This window comes from Cynocephalus volans, chromosome 2, assembly GCF_027409185.1.
Source record: "Cynocephalus volans isolate mCynVol1 chromosome 2, mCynVol1.pri, whole genome shotgun sequence".
Taxonomy (NCBI): domain Eukaryota; kingdom Metazoa; phylum Chordata; class Mammalia; order Dermoptera; family Cynocephalidae; genus Cynocephalus; species Cynocephalus volans.
The window spans coordinates 150,719,670-150,739,492 of NC_084461.1; the positions used below are offsets into that span (position 1 = coordinate 150,719,670).

General features: G+C 41.3%; 1 protein-coding gene across 1 annotated transcript in view; it reads left to right on the forward strand.

The window, feature by feature from the left end:
- DOCK2 (dedicator of cytokinesis 2) overlaps nt 1-19,823 on the forward strand; it is a 396,194-nt gene that overhangs the window by 146,167 nt on the left and 230,204 nt on the right. Inside the window, exon 27 of the mRNA XM_063087676.1 lies at nt 13,771-13,866. Coding sequence (XP_062943746.1) covers nt 13,771-13,866 — 96 coding nt within the window. The remainder of the gene's footprint in view (nt 1-13,770; nt 13,867-19,823) is intronic.

The window sequence follows — 19,823 nt, forward strand, 5'->3', positions numbered from 1 at the left end:
GATCCGAACCCGCGGCGGGAGCATCGCCATGCTCCTAGCGCAGCACGCTACCGAGTGCGCCACGGGCTCGGCCCCATACTGATTCTTTATGCCCCTTATCCAATCTCTCCTCATCCCTCTCTCCCTCCCCAAACCCACCTCTGATAATCCTAGATTTCTTCTCTCCTTCTGCAAGAGTAATGGTTACTCTGTTGATTTGTTGCCTAGATGATCTGTCCAGTGCTGAGAGAGGTGTGTTCATGTCCCCCACTATTACCATGGAGTAGATGCTTCTTCTATCAACCTGGAGTGGGCTTTGTGGAGAGAGACATCCTCTTCTTTTCTTTGGTCTCTGCTGGTGACTCTCCTTGTGTCAATGCACTTGAGTGGCTGGTGGGCCATCTGCATGGTGGTCGTGGTGTCTGCTGCTTTTGCAGCAGCTGTGGCTATTGTGGTGGGCCCCCCATATGAAAATGGTGGTTTTGGCATGCTCCTTGTCTGGATGCAGGAGGAGGGATCAGTCCCTGGATCCATACTTCAGGACCCTGGGTGAGCCCCATGGCAGCAGTGGCATGCCTGGTTGTGGGAAGAGGGGTCAGTCCCTGGCTCCATCTGTTTTCACATTCTAAGATGTTGTTGTGGAGCAGTTGGGTGGTAGGGGGAGTAGGGAAGTGCGAAGGAGATCGGGTGGGAGAAGGAGGACAGATGGGGGCCTGGCTGAGGCCTGTGGCACCCCCCATCATTCCTGCAGGGGAGACCACAGGGCTTCGAGTGGTGGCTTGGTCATTGCTGGGCTGAATGCAGATGTCAAGGGGGTATGGCTGAAGCCCTCGGCCCTCCACTGCCCCAGCTTGGGAGTCTAGGGTGCTTCCTGTAGCAGTTCGGTGGTCATCACTGGGCTGGTTGTGGGTGTTGGGGGGCATGGCTGAGGCCCCTGCCCCTCCTGCCTCCCTGGCTTGGGGACCCAGGGGGCTTCCGGTTCTTCTAAGTTTTATAGGTGTTCTTTGGTGAAGTGAGACCTTTACTAGTTAATATCAAACTTTGTTTCTGGTTGTGGGTACTTTGTTTTTCTTTTAGTTCTGTGTTGGATTATTTGCTATTCCCACCACTTAAACTCTAAACTAATTTGTTGTCCTTTGCTTACTTCTAAAATGGGGGAACTTCCTGTGGGGACCAGCACTTGAGTCCTGTGGTTGAACTAAATTGCTGCTTTGCTGCTGATTCCCTGGGCAAGGCTTTTTGTGCAATTCAGGTTTAATTGTTGACTTTTTATGTACTTCCAGGTCTTGTGAGGTTCGGTACACCTGGGTTGTGTGGAAACTCTGGTCTGGGCCTGAGTCTTTTCAGCAAACTGCACCCCCTGCAGTTCTATCCTCCCGACCATTCTCCATTGAGTGGTCCTGCGCTGATTGAGGGGCAGGTCAGCTGTCCTTGCTGTGCCCCAGTGTTCCCCTGGTGGCCCATCTCCCCCACTGCCTGTGCTCCAAACACTTCCCATGGTATGAGCCATGTGCCAGTCCCTTGCAATGACTCACTGGCTTCTGAGTGGCTCCTTTTTTCAGTTGTTGTGGCTCCTTGCTCCTATGTGGGTTCCCTTTCTGCCTCTTCTCCCCTGCCACCTCCAAACATCTTCATCTGAAGGGCACAGCAGCAGCTTTTGCCAGCTCTTGCTCTATGTACTCACTGGGGCCAGCCTTGAAGCAGCTGGGGCTCAAAATGGTGGGAGCAGTCCTTTCTTTCTCTCATCATGGCTTCTCCTGCCTTCATGAACTATGTAGGTCTCTCCTCCTCTTCCACTGAGCTCTAGCAGCCCCATGTTGGCTGTCGTTACATTTTAATGGCAATACTGTTAATATAGGGAAGCACTCTTATTATAAAACCTTGCTTCCTGTAGCAAAGAGCTCATCAGGTGCATATTTTTCCCAGCTAGTTTTGACAGCACCTCCCTCAGGACATCTTCCCAGATTCCCCTAGATTGAGTTACTTATCTACTTTCTGAGCTTCCTTAGCACCCTGTGATAACACTGTCACAGTCCTTTCCTCACTCTGTGGTTCTTCCCTAGTCATATATTGCTGACACACTGAAGCTTCTTAAAAGTAGGCACTAGATTTTCTCTGTATTTGAACCCATAGCTCCCAGGACTGAGCATCGCACATTGTGAGTCAGTGGTACCAACCCTGGCTGCAAGTCAGAATTTATATGGAGAGCTTTCAAAAAATAACAATGATTGGGCCTTACTGCCAGAGATTTAGAATTAGTGGTCATATTTACATAATTAGAAAACATTTATACTTTTTGAATATTTATATATTTAGAAAATCCCCCAGGTTATTCTAAAAATGCAGCCATGGTTATAAACTGTAGTAGATGCTCAGAGAATGTTTCTTGAGATATTGAATTATAACCAATATTATCTTGGCCATTTTGGTAGGGTAGGGTGTTGGGGAGGGGCAGCAGTCTGATGTTTAAGATCTAAATTCAACCTGCACCTCGGAACACTGGGAGCAGATGACTACTTCTAGATGCTGCCCACTTATCTGAAGGAAATCTTTAATGTACTTCCAGAAATAAACACCTGGATTTAGTTCAAGATAAATTGGTTATACTCACCAAGTAAGCTGGGCTGTCACTGGTCGAGAATACAAAGTGGCTGAGCATTCATAGGAAAGTCTGCTTGCTTGCCAGCTGGTCAGGGGAGGATCAGAACCAGGGATTAAAAGTGCGGGCACTGAGCACATTATGGAGACTGGAAAATGAGGTGACCATCTTCCTTTTATCCAGAAAAGCCCACAGAAACCATAAATGAAATTGAGAAATTTGGAATAAATCAGGAAAAATAAACTTGTTCTTCTTCCAAATTTACTGTAGACATATAGGTTGAATCTGAGTGAGTTAGCGGAGGAAGTGGGAGCACACAGCCTCAACTTTCCAAAAAATGTTGCGTAGGGGTGGCGGTAAGTATTAGAAATGTGATAAAGCTTTAGAAATATGTTGAAATCATCAGTTACAATTTGGAAACAGTGAAAAAAATAACACATGCTTTATCAACATGAAAATAACGATGCACTCTGTGGGGGTCAGTAGAGAGAGTTAATTTATACCTCTCAAGATGAGGAGAAATGCCCTTGTTCTAGGAGGTAGCGATTTTATCAGCACCATGGAGAGAGGCACAGCTTCTCTGTTGCTTGCTATTTATACAGTTGGGTTTCTGGAGAGGATTTTAATTATATCCAATGTGAACTAAAAACAACATTGATGTCTGTGTAACTGCACATGTAGATCAGAGGATACACATGTATCCTCTATGCCTCAGATTTATTGGTCTTCTCTGCTGATTCTCTTACATTTAATATTGACATACTTTTATCCTTTCCTGGCAAAGGAAAAGAGGTTCAAGGGTAAGATTTTACAATCTCCTGTTGCTGGTAATTTTTTTCTGAAGCTTCTGGAGTAATCTGTCCCTAAGCAGACTCATCAGTGGGCTCTGAATTCTTACTGAGGTATGGGATACTGGGATGTTTCATGAGACTTGTCTTCAAGTTTCGTTTTGTGTCTATCTGACTTGGAAGGGATTTGTGGGAAGAGTTCATTTTAAAATATGAGAATAGCAGAGTTATGATTTGGGGATACCCTGCTGAGGAAACTATATCAGTCATCACTGAATGAGCTGTCTGATGTCTACATTCTCTCTCTGGATGATGGCAGGATGATTAGTGGTATTTTCACTGTAGGAAGGATAGCAGAATATTGTATATATTTTTGGGCTCCTCTTTTTTCCTATCTAAAAACCTCTTAGGATTTTGTATAAGGTCAAGCTCTGTTGCCAGTACAGTCAAAGAAGTCTGTGCCCAGAAGCTTCCAGATTCTCCATTCTGGTTCTATCCCCTCATCTAAGAATCTCTCCTTACTCTCTACAGCCATTACCTGTCATTTTCTATTAGCTCTTCTAATTAATCAATTAAATAAAATCTACATCCACTTAATAAAATTGCGGGGATTACTTATTTTGTGTCAGGCACTTGCACTAGGTGCTGAACCTAAAATAATGACACAGACCTAATCCCTGTCCTCAAGGAACTCACAGATGATTCACGATCTGTTTGTTCAGCAGTGTGACAGGGGCATAGGAGTAGGTACGCTATGACCCTCTACCTCAGAGGAGCTTATAGTCTAATACTTTAATGCTCTCATTCAGGGCTCCATTTTAATAGTAGAGAATTAGCCTTAAGCCAAAGAATGAAATTCTATCCATAGAACTTCAAAAATCAGTAAAGAGCTGGAGGCATATTTGGGATATCATTTGGGGTGGAGGAAAATCATTCTGGTTCCCACAGGCATCTCCTCTGCCTATGACTGAAATCATCCTGAGATTGGAGATGAAATCTGATGATAAACTGAGGCATGAAGCAAAAGGAAACAGGAAACACAGGAGAAACACTAGATTGCCAGGGAAGGGGGAGAAAGTGAGGAAAACAGCCTGGGGGGAGGGAGGAAGCTCACTGGGGAGTTGGGAATAGAGGATGTGGAAGCTATATCTTGGATGGCTTTCTGGGCCAATAATAGTAAAGGATTTCACCACCAGGGAGTCCTTTTCTTATCACATGCCCATGGGTGCATATATTAAAATATATTGTCTCTCAAACAAGCAGCATGCACTAAACATTAGTTTGTTTGCTCATTAAAACAATTCATACTATATAAGCACCATTCAGAATTTTCTGGCCAGCAGAGTTAAACAGGTTGCCTACCTGGAGTTTATCTTGTTCTCATTCAAACAAGGCGTCTTGACATTTTAATTAGTTCCTGCAGTAATACTGAAGATGAGTGAGTGTACAATTTCTGTTAGGTTTTTTGTAATACTACAGATAGCTCACAGACTCACATTTGTACAATAGAAACCTTCTGCCATGGGCCATTTGCTCATTTAGTGTAGCTGGCACTTAGCCTTGACAGTAGCATTTTAATATAGAGTGGGTACAGAACCCAGGGCCCGTACGCGTATTGGCTCCAAATGGTTAATCGACACGAAAATATAAAACAAAAATACAAAATTGAAATTAATAAGTGTCTAAGTAACCATTTGCAAAATGAACAGTATAGTCACTAGTCGACTACGTCTCAATTCTTACATAATTGTATTTAAACTATATTTATTTGAGGAGAGTATTTTTTTAAATATCTTTGATGCATGATGTGAGATGGGGCCTTTAAAACTAAGCTTATCTAGACCCTGCTTCTTTGTCCAGAGAACTCCAAGAAAGGAGGCTGAGTGGTGTAATCTAAGATTTGCAAGCAGACGAACCTCTTCTTCCTTGGAAAAAGCAGTCTGGAGTTACAGGTGCCTTGGTCAAGACATATCTACTATCTCCTATTTTATTGTGTGGATAGACCATCACTTATGCAATAGGATTCCTGATTTGGTGACGTGTATCTTGATTGTTACATTTGGATATTTAAGTAATACAACATTGTTATAAATAGCTGTACACAATGCAAAAGCCTTGCAACCAAGAAGACATGGATTCAAATCCACCTCCATCATCTACAGTTTTGTAACTCTGGACAAATTACATAAACTTCTGTATTTTCTCATTTGTATCATGGGAAGAACCAGCATAGCAGATTTATAAGATTATACTGTGAATTAAATGAGGTGGTGTATGTAAAGCACTTATTATAGTGTCTGGCATATATTAAGTGCTCAGTAAATTTTGAATGATAATAATAGTTAGAATGGATCTTATTTTGCATCTTAAAGTGGGATAGTACTTATCCCTAGGTTTTTTGTCAAGACACTTTGAGATAATAAATACAAGGCACACAGCCCATTTCCTGGCACATAGTAAGAGTTTAACAAGTACTATTTGTGTTATCCATTTCTCTTTATACAATCCCCATAGATTCTTCCCATTTTGAAGAACAAAATACAAAAGTAGAGCATCTCCAAGGAACATCTGCATAAGTGTCTCCAACCAGTCTCCATTCATCAGCATTAAGATGTTGAATTTACACACTTTGAGAGCTTTAATTTTTTCTGCTCTTAAGTTGCAGGTTGTAGGTTCCAGCATTTTAATAAAAGCCCTTACAAAGCAACTTATAAAAGTAGTGTTTTGGTCTAAGCACAATGAAATTTTTTTTTTCCTTGTTGGAGACAATGGTTTTGTTATTTTTTTTTTTTTTCTAGTTGCTTTAAGTACATTTTTTTTCACCTGCCAGGAAATGTAAGTTAAAAGCATTTGGTAAATGGAATAAAATATTTCATAGGTGTGCCTTTTTAAGAAAATGTTAACCTGTGTTACTTTGTAGTGCTTTTCTGTCAGTTTAGCCATGTTGACAACAAAGATCCAGCTTGTGAGCACCAAGGTTACATCTGTAGCCCCAACATGAAATGGGAGGTCTTGGGGGGTTTGGGGAGAAGGGAGAAAGGTGGGGAGGGAGAGCCCTGCCCATAGCAGTCTGACACCCCTAAACTCAGGGTAACCTGGGTGTACATCCCTGGGATATATCCACTCAGTCTCCTGTGACCATGACTCCTTAGGATTGCAGACTGACTTTCATTTCTTGCCCAACTGGGAAATCATTTTATTTTCTTTATTATTACAAATACTTATTGTGAATATTTCCAATAAGTCATAGCGAGTAGAATTATCCCTTTAACTTCACATCTCTTCCCCCTCCCCCAACAGTGATGCCATTGTTAATGGTTTGCCATACATTTCTTCAGACTTTCCAGACACAGTAAAATATTTTTCAAATAATTAAATGGGATTATATTATACACAGTACTCTGTAGTCTCTATTTACTGAGTATATTAAGGATATCTTCCAGGTCAAGATCTATGTATCTTCCACTCCATTGTACAGGTAAAACACCATGTATATAATAGAATTCCTGATTTGGGGACATTTATCTTGCTTGCTACATTTGGATATTATAAACAATACAATTTTGCTGTAAACAGCTATGCACACAAACGTCTGTCTTATGTTCTTTGGATTTGCAGATTTACAGAATGATTTACCCTCTACAGAGTGCTATCATATCCGGTCATTTATGTGACCCTAGGAGATGGAGGCAGTGGCAGTTACAAGCCTGGATTCAAGTCAGGCAGGCTTGGGTTGGAATCTGGATTGGCATTTGCCAGAGCCTCAGTTCCCTCATGTGTAAATCTGGATTCCTTAAATTAACGTATTTAAAGTACTTAGAAGAATATGTAATGCATAGTAAAACTCAAAAAATATTAGCCGTCAGTGTTGCAACTAGCTACAGTTTCTCAAAACAATTCTGATATTGTGGGTGCCATTATGGCCAATACACAGATGAAGACGCCGAGGCTCAGAGAGGCCAGATTGGTCAAAGTCAAAGACAGACAGGGAAAGAGCATAGTTAAGGCAGCTCCATAGTCTCTGTGTGGGGAGGGACTTCTTGCAGAGCACTTTTCATAATACTGAAGGCGGTTGCCAGAGAGGTCGTGGAGAACCTACAGCACCAGCCCCTCCTGGCACCACCACCATACCTCATGTCGTGGAAAGGGCCTGGGTTCAGGCTTGGCCACTTGTAAGTGGATCATTCTTTGGCAAGTTACTTAAACCTCTCTAACTCTCATGTCTCACGTCTGGGACTTCAACGGGGTTTTGTAAACACTGAGATGAGATTATCAGATGTTAAATCTATACGCACAGTTCCTGGCATTTAATAAGACCTCAAAACTTGTTAGGTAACAGCAGTGTCAGGATTAGAACCTACATCTTCTTATCCTTTTTATTGTACCCTTCTGCCGCTGGCTCCAGTCTCCTTTCTACAGAAGGCTAATGCAAAGTGCGAGACAATCATGACAACAAGAAAGCACTGCCCACATCCCACCTAGGAAATGAGGGGTCACCTGGCAGGTGGAGTGAGACACCTCCCACCCGACTTCATTGACCCCTGACTCCTGCTTCTCTGAGCTGCCTCTGTTCCAGGCTGCCTCTGCTGCTTGCTTCACACAGTGAGGTGTTGGTGCAGGAAAGTTTTTCAGGAAAGAGACCAGTTCAAACGGGAGGAAAGAAGACAGCCAGCGCTAAACCTAGAACTCATGCAAAAATGACGTTCCCTCTAGGGGCCAAAGGAAGAGAGAGGGTGATTCTGCTTTAGATGATAGCTCTTACTATATTTCCAAAGTTAGATATTTTCTTTCTAGGTGAGTGTTTGTCGTGCCTTCAAGATGAGAAAGAAGTTGTGTTCTATAGGAACACAGAGCAGAGAAAAGCAGTATCAGCTATAGATTACAGCAGTTTTCATCATCAGAATATGCATTTTTCCTCTTTTGTTAAAAAAAATATAGGCCTTTGGATTTAACTCTGTAACTGCGACCTTGGGATCCTTATCTTAGTGCTAAAAAGGCCTGAAGACAAAGCAGGCAGAGAAGGTGGGATTGTCCTTGGTGTGAACACAGGCCAAGGTTGTCTGTGTGCTGTGCTGTGCCAGAGCGGAGGGAGCAGCGGGCCTCGCATTGCTCAGCAGAACTGGGTTTTCATTCTAGCTCTGATGACTGACATTACATGTCACAAGTCACATGACCTTGTGCAAATCCCTTCCCAAATCTGAAGTTTTTCTTTCTGTAAGATTAGGAGTTGCACTATTACTCTTTTCAAAACCTCAGACAGATTGTGCATAATACAATCATATTTTTTATCATTCTCACAAGTACTTTTAACATTTTTAATTAAATCTATTCATTTATAAATATTAAAACATGAAAATTTAGGGTAGAATTCCCTGTAAAGATGGTATATTAAACATAGGCACATATTTTGCTCCCTCTCAAAAACCTAGTGAAAAACAAAGTAAAGGAATTTTTTTTTAAAGGAAAATAGGAATCATATGGAAAATTAATAAGTGACTTAGCAGACCCAAGAAAAGTGATCCATGGCCAGCAGTGGATCAAGCTGAGGACCCATTTAATCTAAAGCAAAGTTCCCCCAAAGTTTTAGGAAATGGCAGTACTGGGCACCCCTGGTACTGGGGATGAAGAAGAGGAGCTCAAATGAGGAGAACCAGTTACAAGTCTGTTTAAGAAGCGGTCTGACTCTGAAAGCTGAGTCACTGGAAGTTTATTCCAGAAAGATGATAAAATGGAGGGCATCTTCAGTAGGAGACACCAGACACAACAGGGGCAGTGACACTCGACTAAAAATCAGGTTTCAATCAAAGTATACATCTTGGAGGCTCAGACCTCCAGCACTTTCCTCCCACTCAGCTCCTAGATTGCCGGCAGCCAGGCCTTAACCCTTCAGGCAGGGGATCAGAATTCTCGTTTGTGGAATCCAACCAGCTCAAGAAGGAAGACTTGCCTTTGTTGATATTTGAGTCTCTCCACCTAAATGTTCCAACCAGTTCACCCTGCAGTGAAGCTCACAGACAACAGGCTCTGCTCACATGTTCAGAGATTTAGCATTGGCTAAATCAGCTTTTTAGCATCACCCACATGGAAATGAGAACATACACCCACAGACTGAAGAGAAGTAAGGAAAAATTCTAACACAGAAGAGAGAGTGCAAAACCACAAACAGAAGAAAAGCAACTTGTAGGAAACAGACTCTGCTAGGTAAAGCATACAAACAGGCAGAGAGAAGTTCAAAAAATAGAAGAGACAATCATAAATAAATAAATAAAAAGATAGTATAAAAAATTCAGAAAACTGAAAGGAACCTCAGATTTTTTCCGAATTGCTTTTTTTTTTTCTGTTGGGAAATGAAAAATTGTGCAAGAAGTGGGAATTCATCCTAGTTTACCACTTGGATGAGAATGGCCATATACATAGTCAAAATATTTTAAATACTAAATATTGATCAAACCAAAGTTATGCTATAATTGCACGGGAGAAAGGGACATGGGAAAAATGCACGTGCCTGGTGGAGGTAGGGGGTGAAAGAGTGAAAGTTAGTCTTTTTTAAAATTTTAATTTAATTTAATTTAATTTTATCAATATACAATGTAGTTGATTTTCATGTCCCTTTACCAAATCCTCCCTCCCCCCAGCCTTGCCCCCCTCCCTCCCATCACCATCATATCTGTTCACTTGTCTTAACAAGTTCAAGGAATTGTGATTGTTGTGACTTCTTACCCACCCCACCCCCCATTTCTTTGTGTATTTATTTCTTTATTTTTAGCTCCCACAAATAAGTGAGAACATGTGATATTTCTCTAAAAGTTAGTCTTTTATGATGGACAGTTAATAGATAATGCCAAAAAGTGAGAAAATAACATTCAAAAAAGAAGCAATACAAGTATGTTATTGGTGACACGGTTATGAATACAAAATAACAGCTACAACAGCTAAAAGAAGTGAGGAAGTTCCTCCGGCAGGGGAGACATGAGGGACTGCTGTATTTTTGATTTGTTCAGCTTTTTAGTGAACCTTAGAGAATTTTAAAAAGCTATATACATTTGTACTGATAAGAATAAACAAAATTTTATATCACTACCATAAATAGTCATCATTACTTGCGTAAAAGTAGAATTCTCAGATTGTTAAAAATATCATTTTATGCAGTTAGATACTGAGCACATGCAAAGGTTTATTTCAGTGATAAACTAGGGAACAAGCTGAACAACAAAAGTGCTTGTTTGAAAGTATTTAGAATTCTTGATTTTTGGTGGGAGAAGAGATGCTTATATGACATTGTCATTCGGAATAAGACAGGTAAACTTCCTACAGAGCAATACAACTATAAGTTTTAGCAAAGCAGCAGACGTCACATGTTATCATTATTCTGCAAGTTAACCATTAACTCCACCAGGTTATAAAATTTCCAGTTTCTAATAAACCATGGACTGATATGGAAACAAAGTTACATTTCCTGAGATAGTGAAAGGACCCTTAGTTGGGTTTATCAGACATGTTCTATTGAAAAGTCAGGCAGTCCTCACTTTGCTTTATTTTCAAGTATTAGATCTTTTCCCTGCACACTTGCTGTAATATAACTAAATTTAACAAGTAAACATAAAAACAAAATAATGTTTTTAAGTTCTAACTCGATGCTGTTTGCCACCTGCTCTGACCTGAGGTCTTCCCTCTGTTTAAAAAAGGGGAGGGGGGAGGCAGGGTTTGCAAAAACTAGAGAGGCGTTAAAGACATATTAGCACCAAAGGGAGATTTTCCTACTTGGTATCACCAGAAGGATTGAAAGAAAAAGGAAAAACGGCACACCTTTCACATAGTTTGATTCAGTGCTATGAAATAATCTGCCTATTATTACTTAAAATCTTCTCACATATAGTATGCTCTGTTATGCTGGAAATACTGCAGGAGATCAGTGGTTTTGAGTTGCATTCTACAAAGTCCTAGGGCTGGTATGGAGCCTAGGGTAAGCCAAGAAGATAGGGCTTGGTTCCCTCTACCCACCGCCCTGCCTCCATCCTCATTCTCTTTCGGCTCTCCTTCCACTGTGTAATGTTGTGGGCTTATGCATAAGACTTCATTTAAAGTCCCTTCCAGATACCATAGCCTATAATTATTAAAAGAAAAAAAAATCACTACAATTTGCAGTGTGTTTAGGTTGGATGGATTAATTTCTTTGCCAGAGCTATAATAGGAAGACTGATTTTGTCATTTCAATTACAAGCCACCATTTAGTGCGAGCCCTGAAGACACTTTCCTAGAGTTTCCCTCCACTTGCCTGGCACTGGAGCAATTAACAGTGGGTGATTTGTGGCTGCACTTTTATTGCTTAGCACAGGTTTATCATCTTGAAAGTTTTCCATTTGCATATATACTATACATTCTTTGGATGACATTTCGATATCACCCAGAGCTTAGATTAAGCCTTGCCTTGTACTGCACTTTCTGCTACGTGCTGGGAATCTGCAAGTCCAGCCAGAATGCTGATGTAGACCAAGGGGAATAGGGTGGCAGCCACCACTTACTGCAGGCTTACTGTAGGCCAACCTTTACTACTGAGGGCTTTACCTGTGTTACCTTATTTATTCCTCAAACCAATATCCCTGGGGTTTCTATTGTTTGCTCTATTTTATTAATAAGTAAACTGAAACTCAGAGAGGAAAAGTAATTTGCCCAAAGTCACCCAGCTCAAAGTAGCAGAGTTGGGATTCAAACTCAAGTCCATCTGATCTCAAAACACTCTGCTACACAGTCTCCCATATTGGGAGCTTTCAGAGCAAAATGAATTAAATTGGACAGTTTTCCACTTTTAAATACCAAACTTCCTGAGCATCTAATTGCTGCTCTTTGGACTAAGAAGAAATTACTATTTAAAAGAAGTAAGGGGCAGGAGGTCAAGAGCAAAGGGGGGGTTTAATATCTCTATTGAAAGGGAAGAAATGTAATCCTGGGGGAAAAAGTAGCATCAAATGGAGACTTTTATATAAATTTGATGAAATTGCAAAGGAATACAGAAAAGATAAGGGAGTAATGAATACGTAGCCCTAAAGATTTTTTAAAAGGGAAAGAAAAGATCAGAAGGCACTAAAGGAGTTTGAAGTTGGCCCAGTTGAAGGCAGGGTCTATCCATCTTGACAGATGGAGGGAGGCTGATGAAGCCCTAAAATAGCAACCAGAGATCTGTCATTGTGTTCCAGTCTGCCTGGATGAGTTTGGGCAAGAAGCAGACTCTGGAGCCAGACTGCTGGATTTGAATCCTTTTCCTTGACTTCCTAGCTGTGTGACCCTGGATAAGTTCCTTAACCTCTCTGGGCTTCAGTTTCCTCATCTGAACTACAGAGATTATAATAATGTTCATGTTGATGTGAGACAAGGTAAAGTTCTTAGCAGGGTGCCAGGCATTTAGAAAGCACTCAAAAATGTTACCTACTGTTGTGGTTATAACCATGCACATCACATTCACCTAATATAAGACATAGGCAATTATAAATCAGCAAAAAGTCTTGTAGAAGAAAAGGAGAAGAAAGTCAGGAGAGAGGTTCACCTTCAGCCAAGAATTACAGAGATATCCCAAGGTCGCTTGGCAATGACCGCCCTCACAGGTATGTGTGGATAAACCTCTGTGCCCAAAGACTATGCTGGTCAAATGATCTGAGGATATAGGTGAATATGCATAGAACCCTTGCCTAGCACAGCAAAAGCTCAAAAGCATCAGCAAGTCCTACAGAAAGTTCAGGGACCTGAATTTAAAGTGGGCAGAACCCTGTAAATGTTACAACCTGACACCATGGATTTCCACCCAAGGTTGATAATGCAGTTCCTACTGTATAAGCACCCCTGTGGTTACAGTTTGCATTACAAAACCCCAGTTCCTGTGCTCCAGAAACACTGCCTCCTGTTTGTCCCTCCAGCCTAGGGGTGGTAGTGGCTTCCTGCTGTTGCTGATCTCTAGGTTACCTTGCTTGATGTCCTGGCCTCTCCATCACCCACGTAACCAGTTCCCTGCCTTAAATCCCCTCCTTATTCCAAGTTAGATCCTGACTGTTAGGCAGATGGAGAAACCAAGGCTTAGTGAAGTTATATAACTTAACCAGTGTAGTACAACTGATTCTTGTCAGAGCCAGTATTCTAAATCCAAAGTTCCTGATTCCAAAGCCTAACTAAGCTCATAATCACTAACTTATATTTGAGATGACTAGTAGAATGCCTAATGCCACCTGCTGATGGTGATGAAAATATGACAATAGTACTGATGGTGATGACGATGATGGCACTGTTGGTGGTGATGGTGGTGGTGGTGATGGAGTCGGAGATTACCATGTCTGACCACTATTGTCTGTGTCTTTGGGAAGATTGTGCTGATACAGGGTCCTGATTGTCACACAGATATCTCTGACTGTGTTACAGGCCTTCACCTACCACCACATCCAAGAGATCATGGTCCAGCTGCTTCGCACGGTGAACCGGACGGTCATCACCATGGGCCGGGATCATCTTCTGATTGTAAGTAGAGCCCTTCCTCTTGACAAATGTTTCAAAATCTTCACTGTCTGGAAATAGATTTTCTGGAGGATCTGATCTTGCTGAACACCCAGCGCCGATTGTTGCTTTGCTTTGGAGTACAGGGATCATATTTTTCCTGTCTGAGTTGGGAGAACATGAGGGTTAACTCAAGTTGCTGAAATAAAACAAGCCTTAAGACACATCTAGTAAATTGAGTGTACAGCAGGGCTGGAATATCACTGGTAACGACAGAGACTATGTAAGTGGACAAGGTAAAATGTTCCAGATGCATTGCATGTCCACGGGGAACATTTGCTTCTGGCCTAGAGTCAAGTGGTACCCAGTCTCAGGGTCCTGTGAGTTTCGTTTTCTAAGTGGCTTCATTGAGTGTTAATTCTACCCATAGATGCCAGTTAATTCAAGGCCACTGCTAAGTTTGGGGTTATTCTTCTGCACAAACACTATATTCTCAGGATCAGGAGATTCCTGCCCCACAGTCTAATTATTTTCCCTCTCGAGAGACAGAACTCATCTCTGACCTTTTAACCTCTACCCATCTTGCTTTAAAGCACCAAATGCTCAAAGCTTACAGGGGCTAGTCACCAACATAAATGAGTATGTCCAACCATGTCACTCCGCTTCTCAAACCTGTCAGCTATTTCTCATCTAACTCAGAGTAAAATCCAAACTATTTCCAGGCCTAAAATGCCCTCTCCTCCTTGCTCGTTCGTGTATGTGTGCCTGCACAGGTGAAACATGATGACCTTTGCTGTTCCCTTCTATGTGAGGACTCATTCTCATTTTAATCACACCTTGACTCAGGTTATGACTTAATCAGAGAGGCTTCCCTCTCTGACCACCCTGTCTACAATACCTTCCTCTCTCAATCTCTACACCCTATTCCTTTATTTCTCTTAATACTTATAACCTCAAATATGTATCACTTTATTTTACTGTCCAGCTCTCCTCGTGAGAATATGAGCTCCAAGAAAGTAAACTTTTTTGTCTGTTTTGTTCATCGCTGTGTCTCCTGGTCCTACAGTAGCACCTGGCAGGTAGTAGGTACTTAATAAATACTCTTTGAATGAGTGAGTGAATAAATGAATGGATGCTGTGTACCAAGCAAGAACGCCGATGTTTAATGAGGACGGCTGCTGCTCAACTCTGGTCGATGCCATGCAGGATTGGGCCATATAGTTGCTGGAATTCCCAATTTGTCCAGAGAAGCTAAAAATTTCCATACTTTGTGTGAAATTTCTTGATATTTAAGTGTTGGCAACTAATTAATAAAAAGTTTATAAACACTATATGATCCCAAAATAGCCGGATTCCCTTTTCAGAAAGTCAGGCTGAGATCTCTGCCTTACATTGGTGCAGTGCGAGCCAGGTTTGGGGATGTCGAATGACAATATACCATAATCCGGCTTCATGGATACAGAACATAAGGACACAGAAGAAACTAAGTATTGTTCTGTCAGTAGCTGGGGAAGTAGTTCTATCAGTAGTTCTCCAGAAGTAGCCCAGTGTAGCAATCTTCTTTTACCCATTCGGTTCTGTCTACGCATGTCTACGCGTGCTTTCTTGATGTATATTATATACATTTAAAGAAGCGGTAAAAAGAAAGCACCAGCAGTTCCAGGCACTCCTGCCTTCCTGGGCCAGAGCTGTGTAAAATGGTCTTGTTGTTTATCTCATTTACCATCCTTCTGTGAAGTGTCACCATTTCTTATTCAGTTATAAGCTTCCATATCTGTGGTTCCCGTACACAACTTAGATAAGCATTTTATGACCTCCCTCATCTTTATTTCTTTTCTTTGGAGCAAACCTGAAGATGATCATCAGTCTATTTGGCTCATTCTGGATATATCAGGCTCTTAACTCTCTTTTCTTTAGAGCAGTGATTTTTAATAACACTGTTAGGGTCATAGAAAATGCCAAATAAGTAGTGTCTATTGTTTTCTTTTCTATCTGGTACAATAAGTCTCTCTGTCCCTTCACATTATCGACATAAGCAAGCGATCATAGTCTGGCCCGCATTCACTACCACTAGTTCTGTGAACCTTCTATTTGATGCTCTGCCCTTGGTGGCCTGCCCTTCCAACACACACTCCTCGCTGCTGTCTTGTTCATCTTTGCCAGGACACTCCCCCACTCTGGAATGTTCGGTGGCTCCCCACTGCTTACCAAATTAAGTCACAAATGCATTAGCCTGACCATCCTCAGCTTCTGTGATCTGGTCTGGCCACAGTAAAATTTTTCAGCCTTTTCATCTACTTTTCTCCATCCAAGTATCCAGCCAAAATGGATGCCTGGATATTGCCGAAATATGCCTAGCACTTTCTCACTTTCATGCTTAGCCTACACTTCTTTCTTTGCCTGGAATTTTTTTGTGTGTGTGTGCCTCCTCAGCCTGTTACATTCTTGCCTCATCTTCAAGGTCCAGCACAAATGCATGCCCTTTTGACTCTGCCTGGCTGGGACCTCCCCCTCTTCTAAATCACCCAGTTCTCTCTGCCTTTTTTTTTTTTTTAAGTTTTATTGAGGTATACTTTACACACTTTACTATTTAACCATCGTGCAACCATCACCATAATTTAGTCTAGAACAATTCCTTCACTCCCCAAAGTTCCACTTTCAGAAACCCTTCATCCCACCTCCCCCCCCCAGCCTCCCGAGCAACCACTCATATACTTTTCCTCTCTATAGATTTGCCTTTTCTGGAAATTTCATATAAGTGAAATTATACTATTTGAGGTATTTTGTGTCTGGCTTCTTTCCTTAGCATAATATTTTTGAGGTTCACCCCCATTTTAGGATGTATTGGTACTCCATTCCTTTTTATTGCTGAATAATATTACATCATAGGAATATGCCACATTTTGTTTATCTGTGCAGTATTTGATGGATATTTGGATTGTTTCCAACTTTTGGCTATCATGAATAATGCTGCTATGAACAGTCACATACATGAGTTGTATGAACCTATTTTAATTTCTCTTAGGTAGAAATCTAGGAGTGAAATTTCTGGGGCATATGGGAAATGTATATTTAACTTTTTTAATAAACTGCTAAACTGTTTTCTATAGTGGCTGTGCAACTTTACATTCCCACCAGCAATGTATGAGGGTTTGAGGGTTTTGTTTATTGACATCCTCAGCAATACTTACTATTGTTAGTCCTTTGGATTATAACAATTCTTGTGGATTTATAACAATTCCAGTGGTATCTTATTGTGGTTTTAATTTGCATTTTCCTGATGACTAATGATGTTGAGCACCTTTTCCTGTGCTCTGCCTCTTTTTTTGAGCCATTTTTATCTGTGAACTTGTCCTAGCTCCTGTCTTATGTCATAAAGCTTTTGAAAGCTTGTACCTGTTTATAAAATGGGGTGATAGTAGGCCTTTTAAATAGAGTTCTTGTGCAAATTAAATGACAATACAGGAGAAGCATTGCACACGTACTTCTCATTCAGCATTTTATAAGAACCTCCTATCTACTCAGCACAAAGACTCAGAAATGAGTTATGTGTGGTCTGTGCCCTCCAGAAAATCAGCCCTCTTCCGATAGGATGTCTCAGGTATCTCTAACTCACCATGCCCAAAATTCAACCCATTACCGGCTCCCTGCAGCCCACTCACTCTCCCTGCATTCGGGATCTCAGTTAATGGAACTGCAGTCCTAAACCAGACCTGTTCTTGACCCCTCCCTCTCACCACCTGCCTGCCACTTCTAATCACTCAGCAAGTGCTGCTGTTTTCAGCACATCTGGCCTTGCTCCCTCTCCTCTTGGAGCTGGACAAACACTCTCCCCCTCACCTCCATTCCCTTGCCATTTGCTCTTAGAGCCCCTGTGAGTAGCTGGGTCATTGTGCTCATTGTCCTTAGTACATTGTAAGGTGGTTTTCTACTTTTGTGCTCCCCTCCTTCCACAATCTGTGGGCTCCCTGAGGGCAGGGACCATTACTTACTCTTTTATCCTCAACATCCAACAGGGTGCCTGGCATCCAGTGGGTACTTAATCAACGTTTGTGGAGCAAAAGATAGAACTAATGAATGAATGAATGAGTAAAACTCTCCCTGATGTGTCATTTTATTAAATGCTGTGTCATTTTATACTTTATGTTTTTGTGTATGCTTTCCCCTTGGATTGCTTTCCCTTCTTCACATAATGTGTTTTCTAAATATTGGGAGCCCACCTTTCAGGGAGCAAGGGAGCAATGTAAGGAATTGCTTGCTCAGACTTTGCTTGCCCCCTGGGCTGATTCCAGAAGCCTTGCAGAGGTTCTACCTTGCAACTGTGTCATTAGTCTCAATGACTGTGGAGTTTGCTGGTGTAATTACCAGCAAATGAGAGTGCTGAGGGGGGGCGCTAGCAGCATGCAGCAGCACACCTCACCAGAAGCAGGGCTGTGCCTGAAACAGGAGGAAGAAGCAGACTTTCCTTAAGATATGGCCTCATCTTCATAAAGTGGGCCTTTCCAGCAATTCCTAGAATAGAAATATCTCCTACAAATTAAAGAAAATGATGTTGGAAAGTAATTACTCAGGGGTCAGGGGTCCCTGTCTTAGTGCTGAAGGCCCCAATTTAATTTTGAATTGAAATTTGACAAGGAGGAGAGATTCCCCATTCCACCCATCACTTTTAATTTTTCAGATGTGATTTTTATTGGTTAGATTTTATTGCTTGGGAATACTAAGCAATCAATATCTATGGCAAACACCAGACATGTCTAGTACTTTGGAAATCCTGAGAAGGCCCTGATTGGGTATGAGGTAGATATTAAAATCACATGAACCATGGGGCTAGGATGGATCATTTCTTGGGCTCAGCACATTGTAATTATCATTTGCTGGAAATGACCATTTCTCTGTACATTGCCTCCCTGAGCAATGAATTGTTGATGGTGACAAAGGAGCAAAAGCATATTTTTACAAAAACTAAAAGCAAAAAACTTTTACATGACGTGCCCTTTCTTCCTCTTTTTGCCAGAGTCTAATCCATCAGATAACTGTTTGTTTACTTAAATTCCCAAGGAATTTGACTTTGATGCTGAGAAAGACTGCATAGTTTGGTAGAAAGGACATTTTGGATAAGGGAGAACAAGTAGGAAGATTCCACACTCATTCTGCAGAGAATTGGTTCTGTGACTTTATACCAATTTAACATCTCTAGACCTTGGTTTCTTCTGTGCAATAAAGTATATCATTTTTGAAATCTTTTTATAAAAGTTTACTGATTTGTCCAATTCCCATTCTTATTCTCTATCTCCTAAGCTCCTGAGTCAGGGACCTAAAATAGATTTTGCTTCATGTGCCAACTCTGGTTGATTGGTAATGGCTCCCTGTAATGCTGTGTTGGGAAGGATTTAGAGGCTTCATCTTGGCTCAGTGGGAAGAAATGCTGAATTGATTAGTGATGTCTGTCATAGTATGAGATTGGGAAAGAGTGATATATGCAAGATACTTGCAAATTTTATGCATTGACTGAAACCATTGGCATTTTTCTGGCCCAGTCCAAGAGCTCTTGTATTCTCTTCCCCATATTCTTGAATTCTTTAAAAAGGCTGTGGTGTAAGAGCAGAAGAGTAATGGAAAAAATCAATAATCTCAAAGAGCCTATCTTTTACTAGGAAATTGTTTCTACATGCTGCATGCGATATTTTATCAAATGTAAGATGCACCATGGCTTTATGTGCCCATAAGAAAGAGAACATGCTGCCAATTATACTGTGATATAGATCGTAATCAATGGCGGTGTTAAAATGTAAAAATAGAAAGTTTGACTCAAAATTCCAACCATGTGATGGATTACATCTGGAGTCCTCACTTGCAGGTAATTATTGCTATCTCCCATTGTTTAGAAGAATAGACTGAGTATCAGAGGATGAAAACATCATGTCTGAAGTTGCACAGCTAGTAGTGATAAATCAGGACATGAACCAGGGACACCAGAGTGT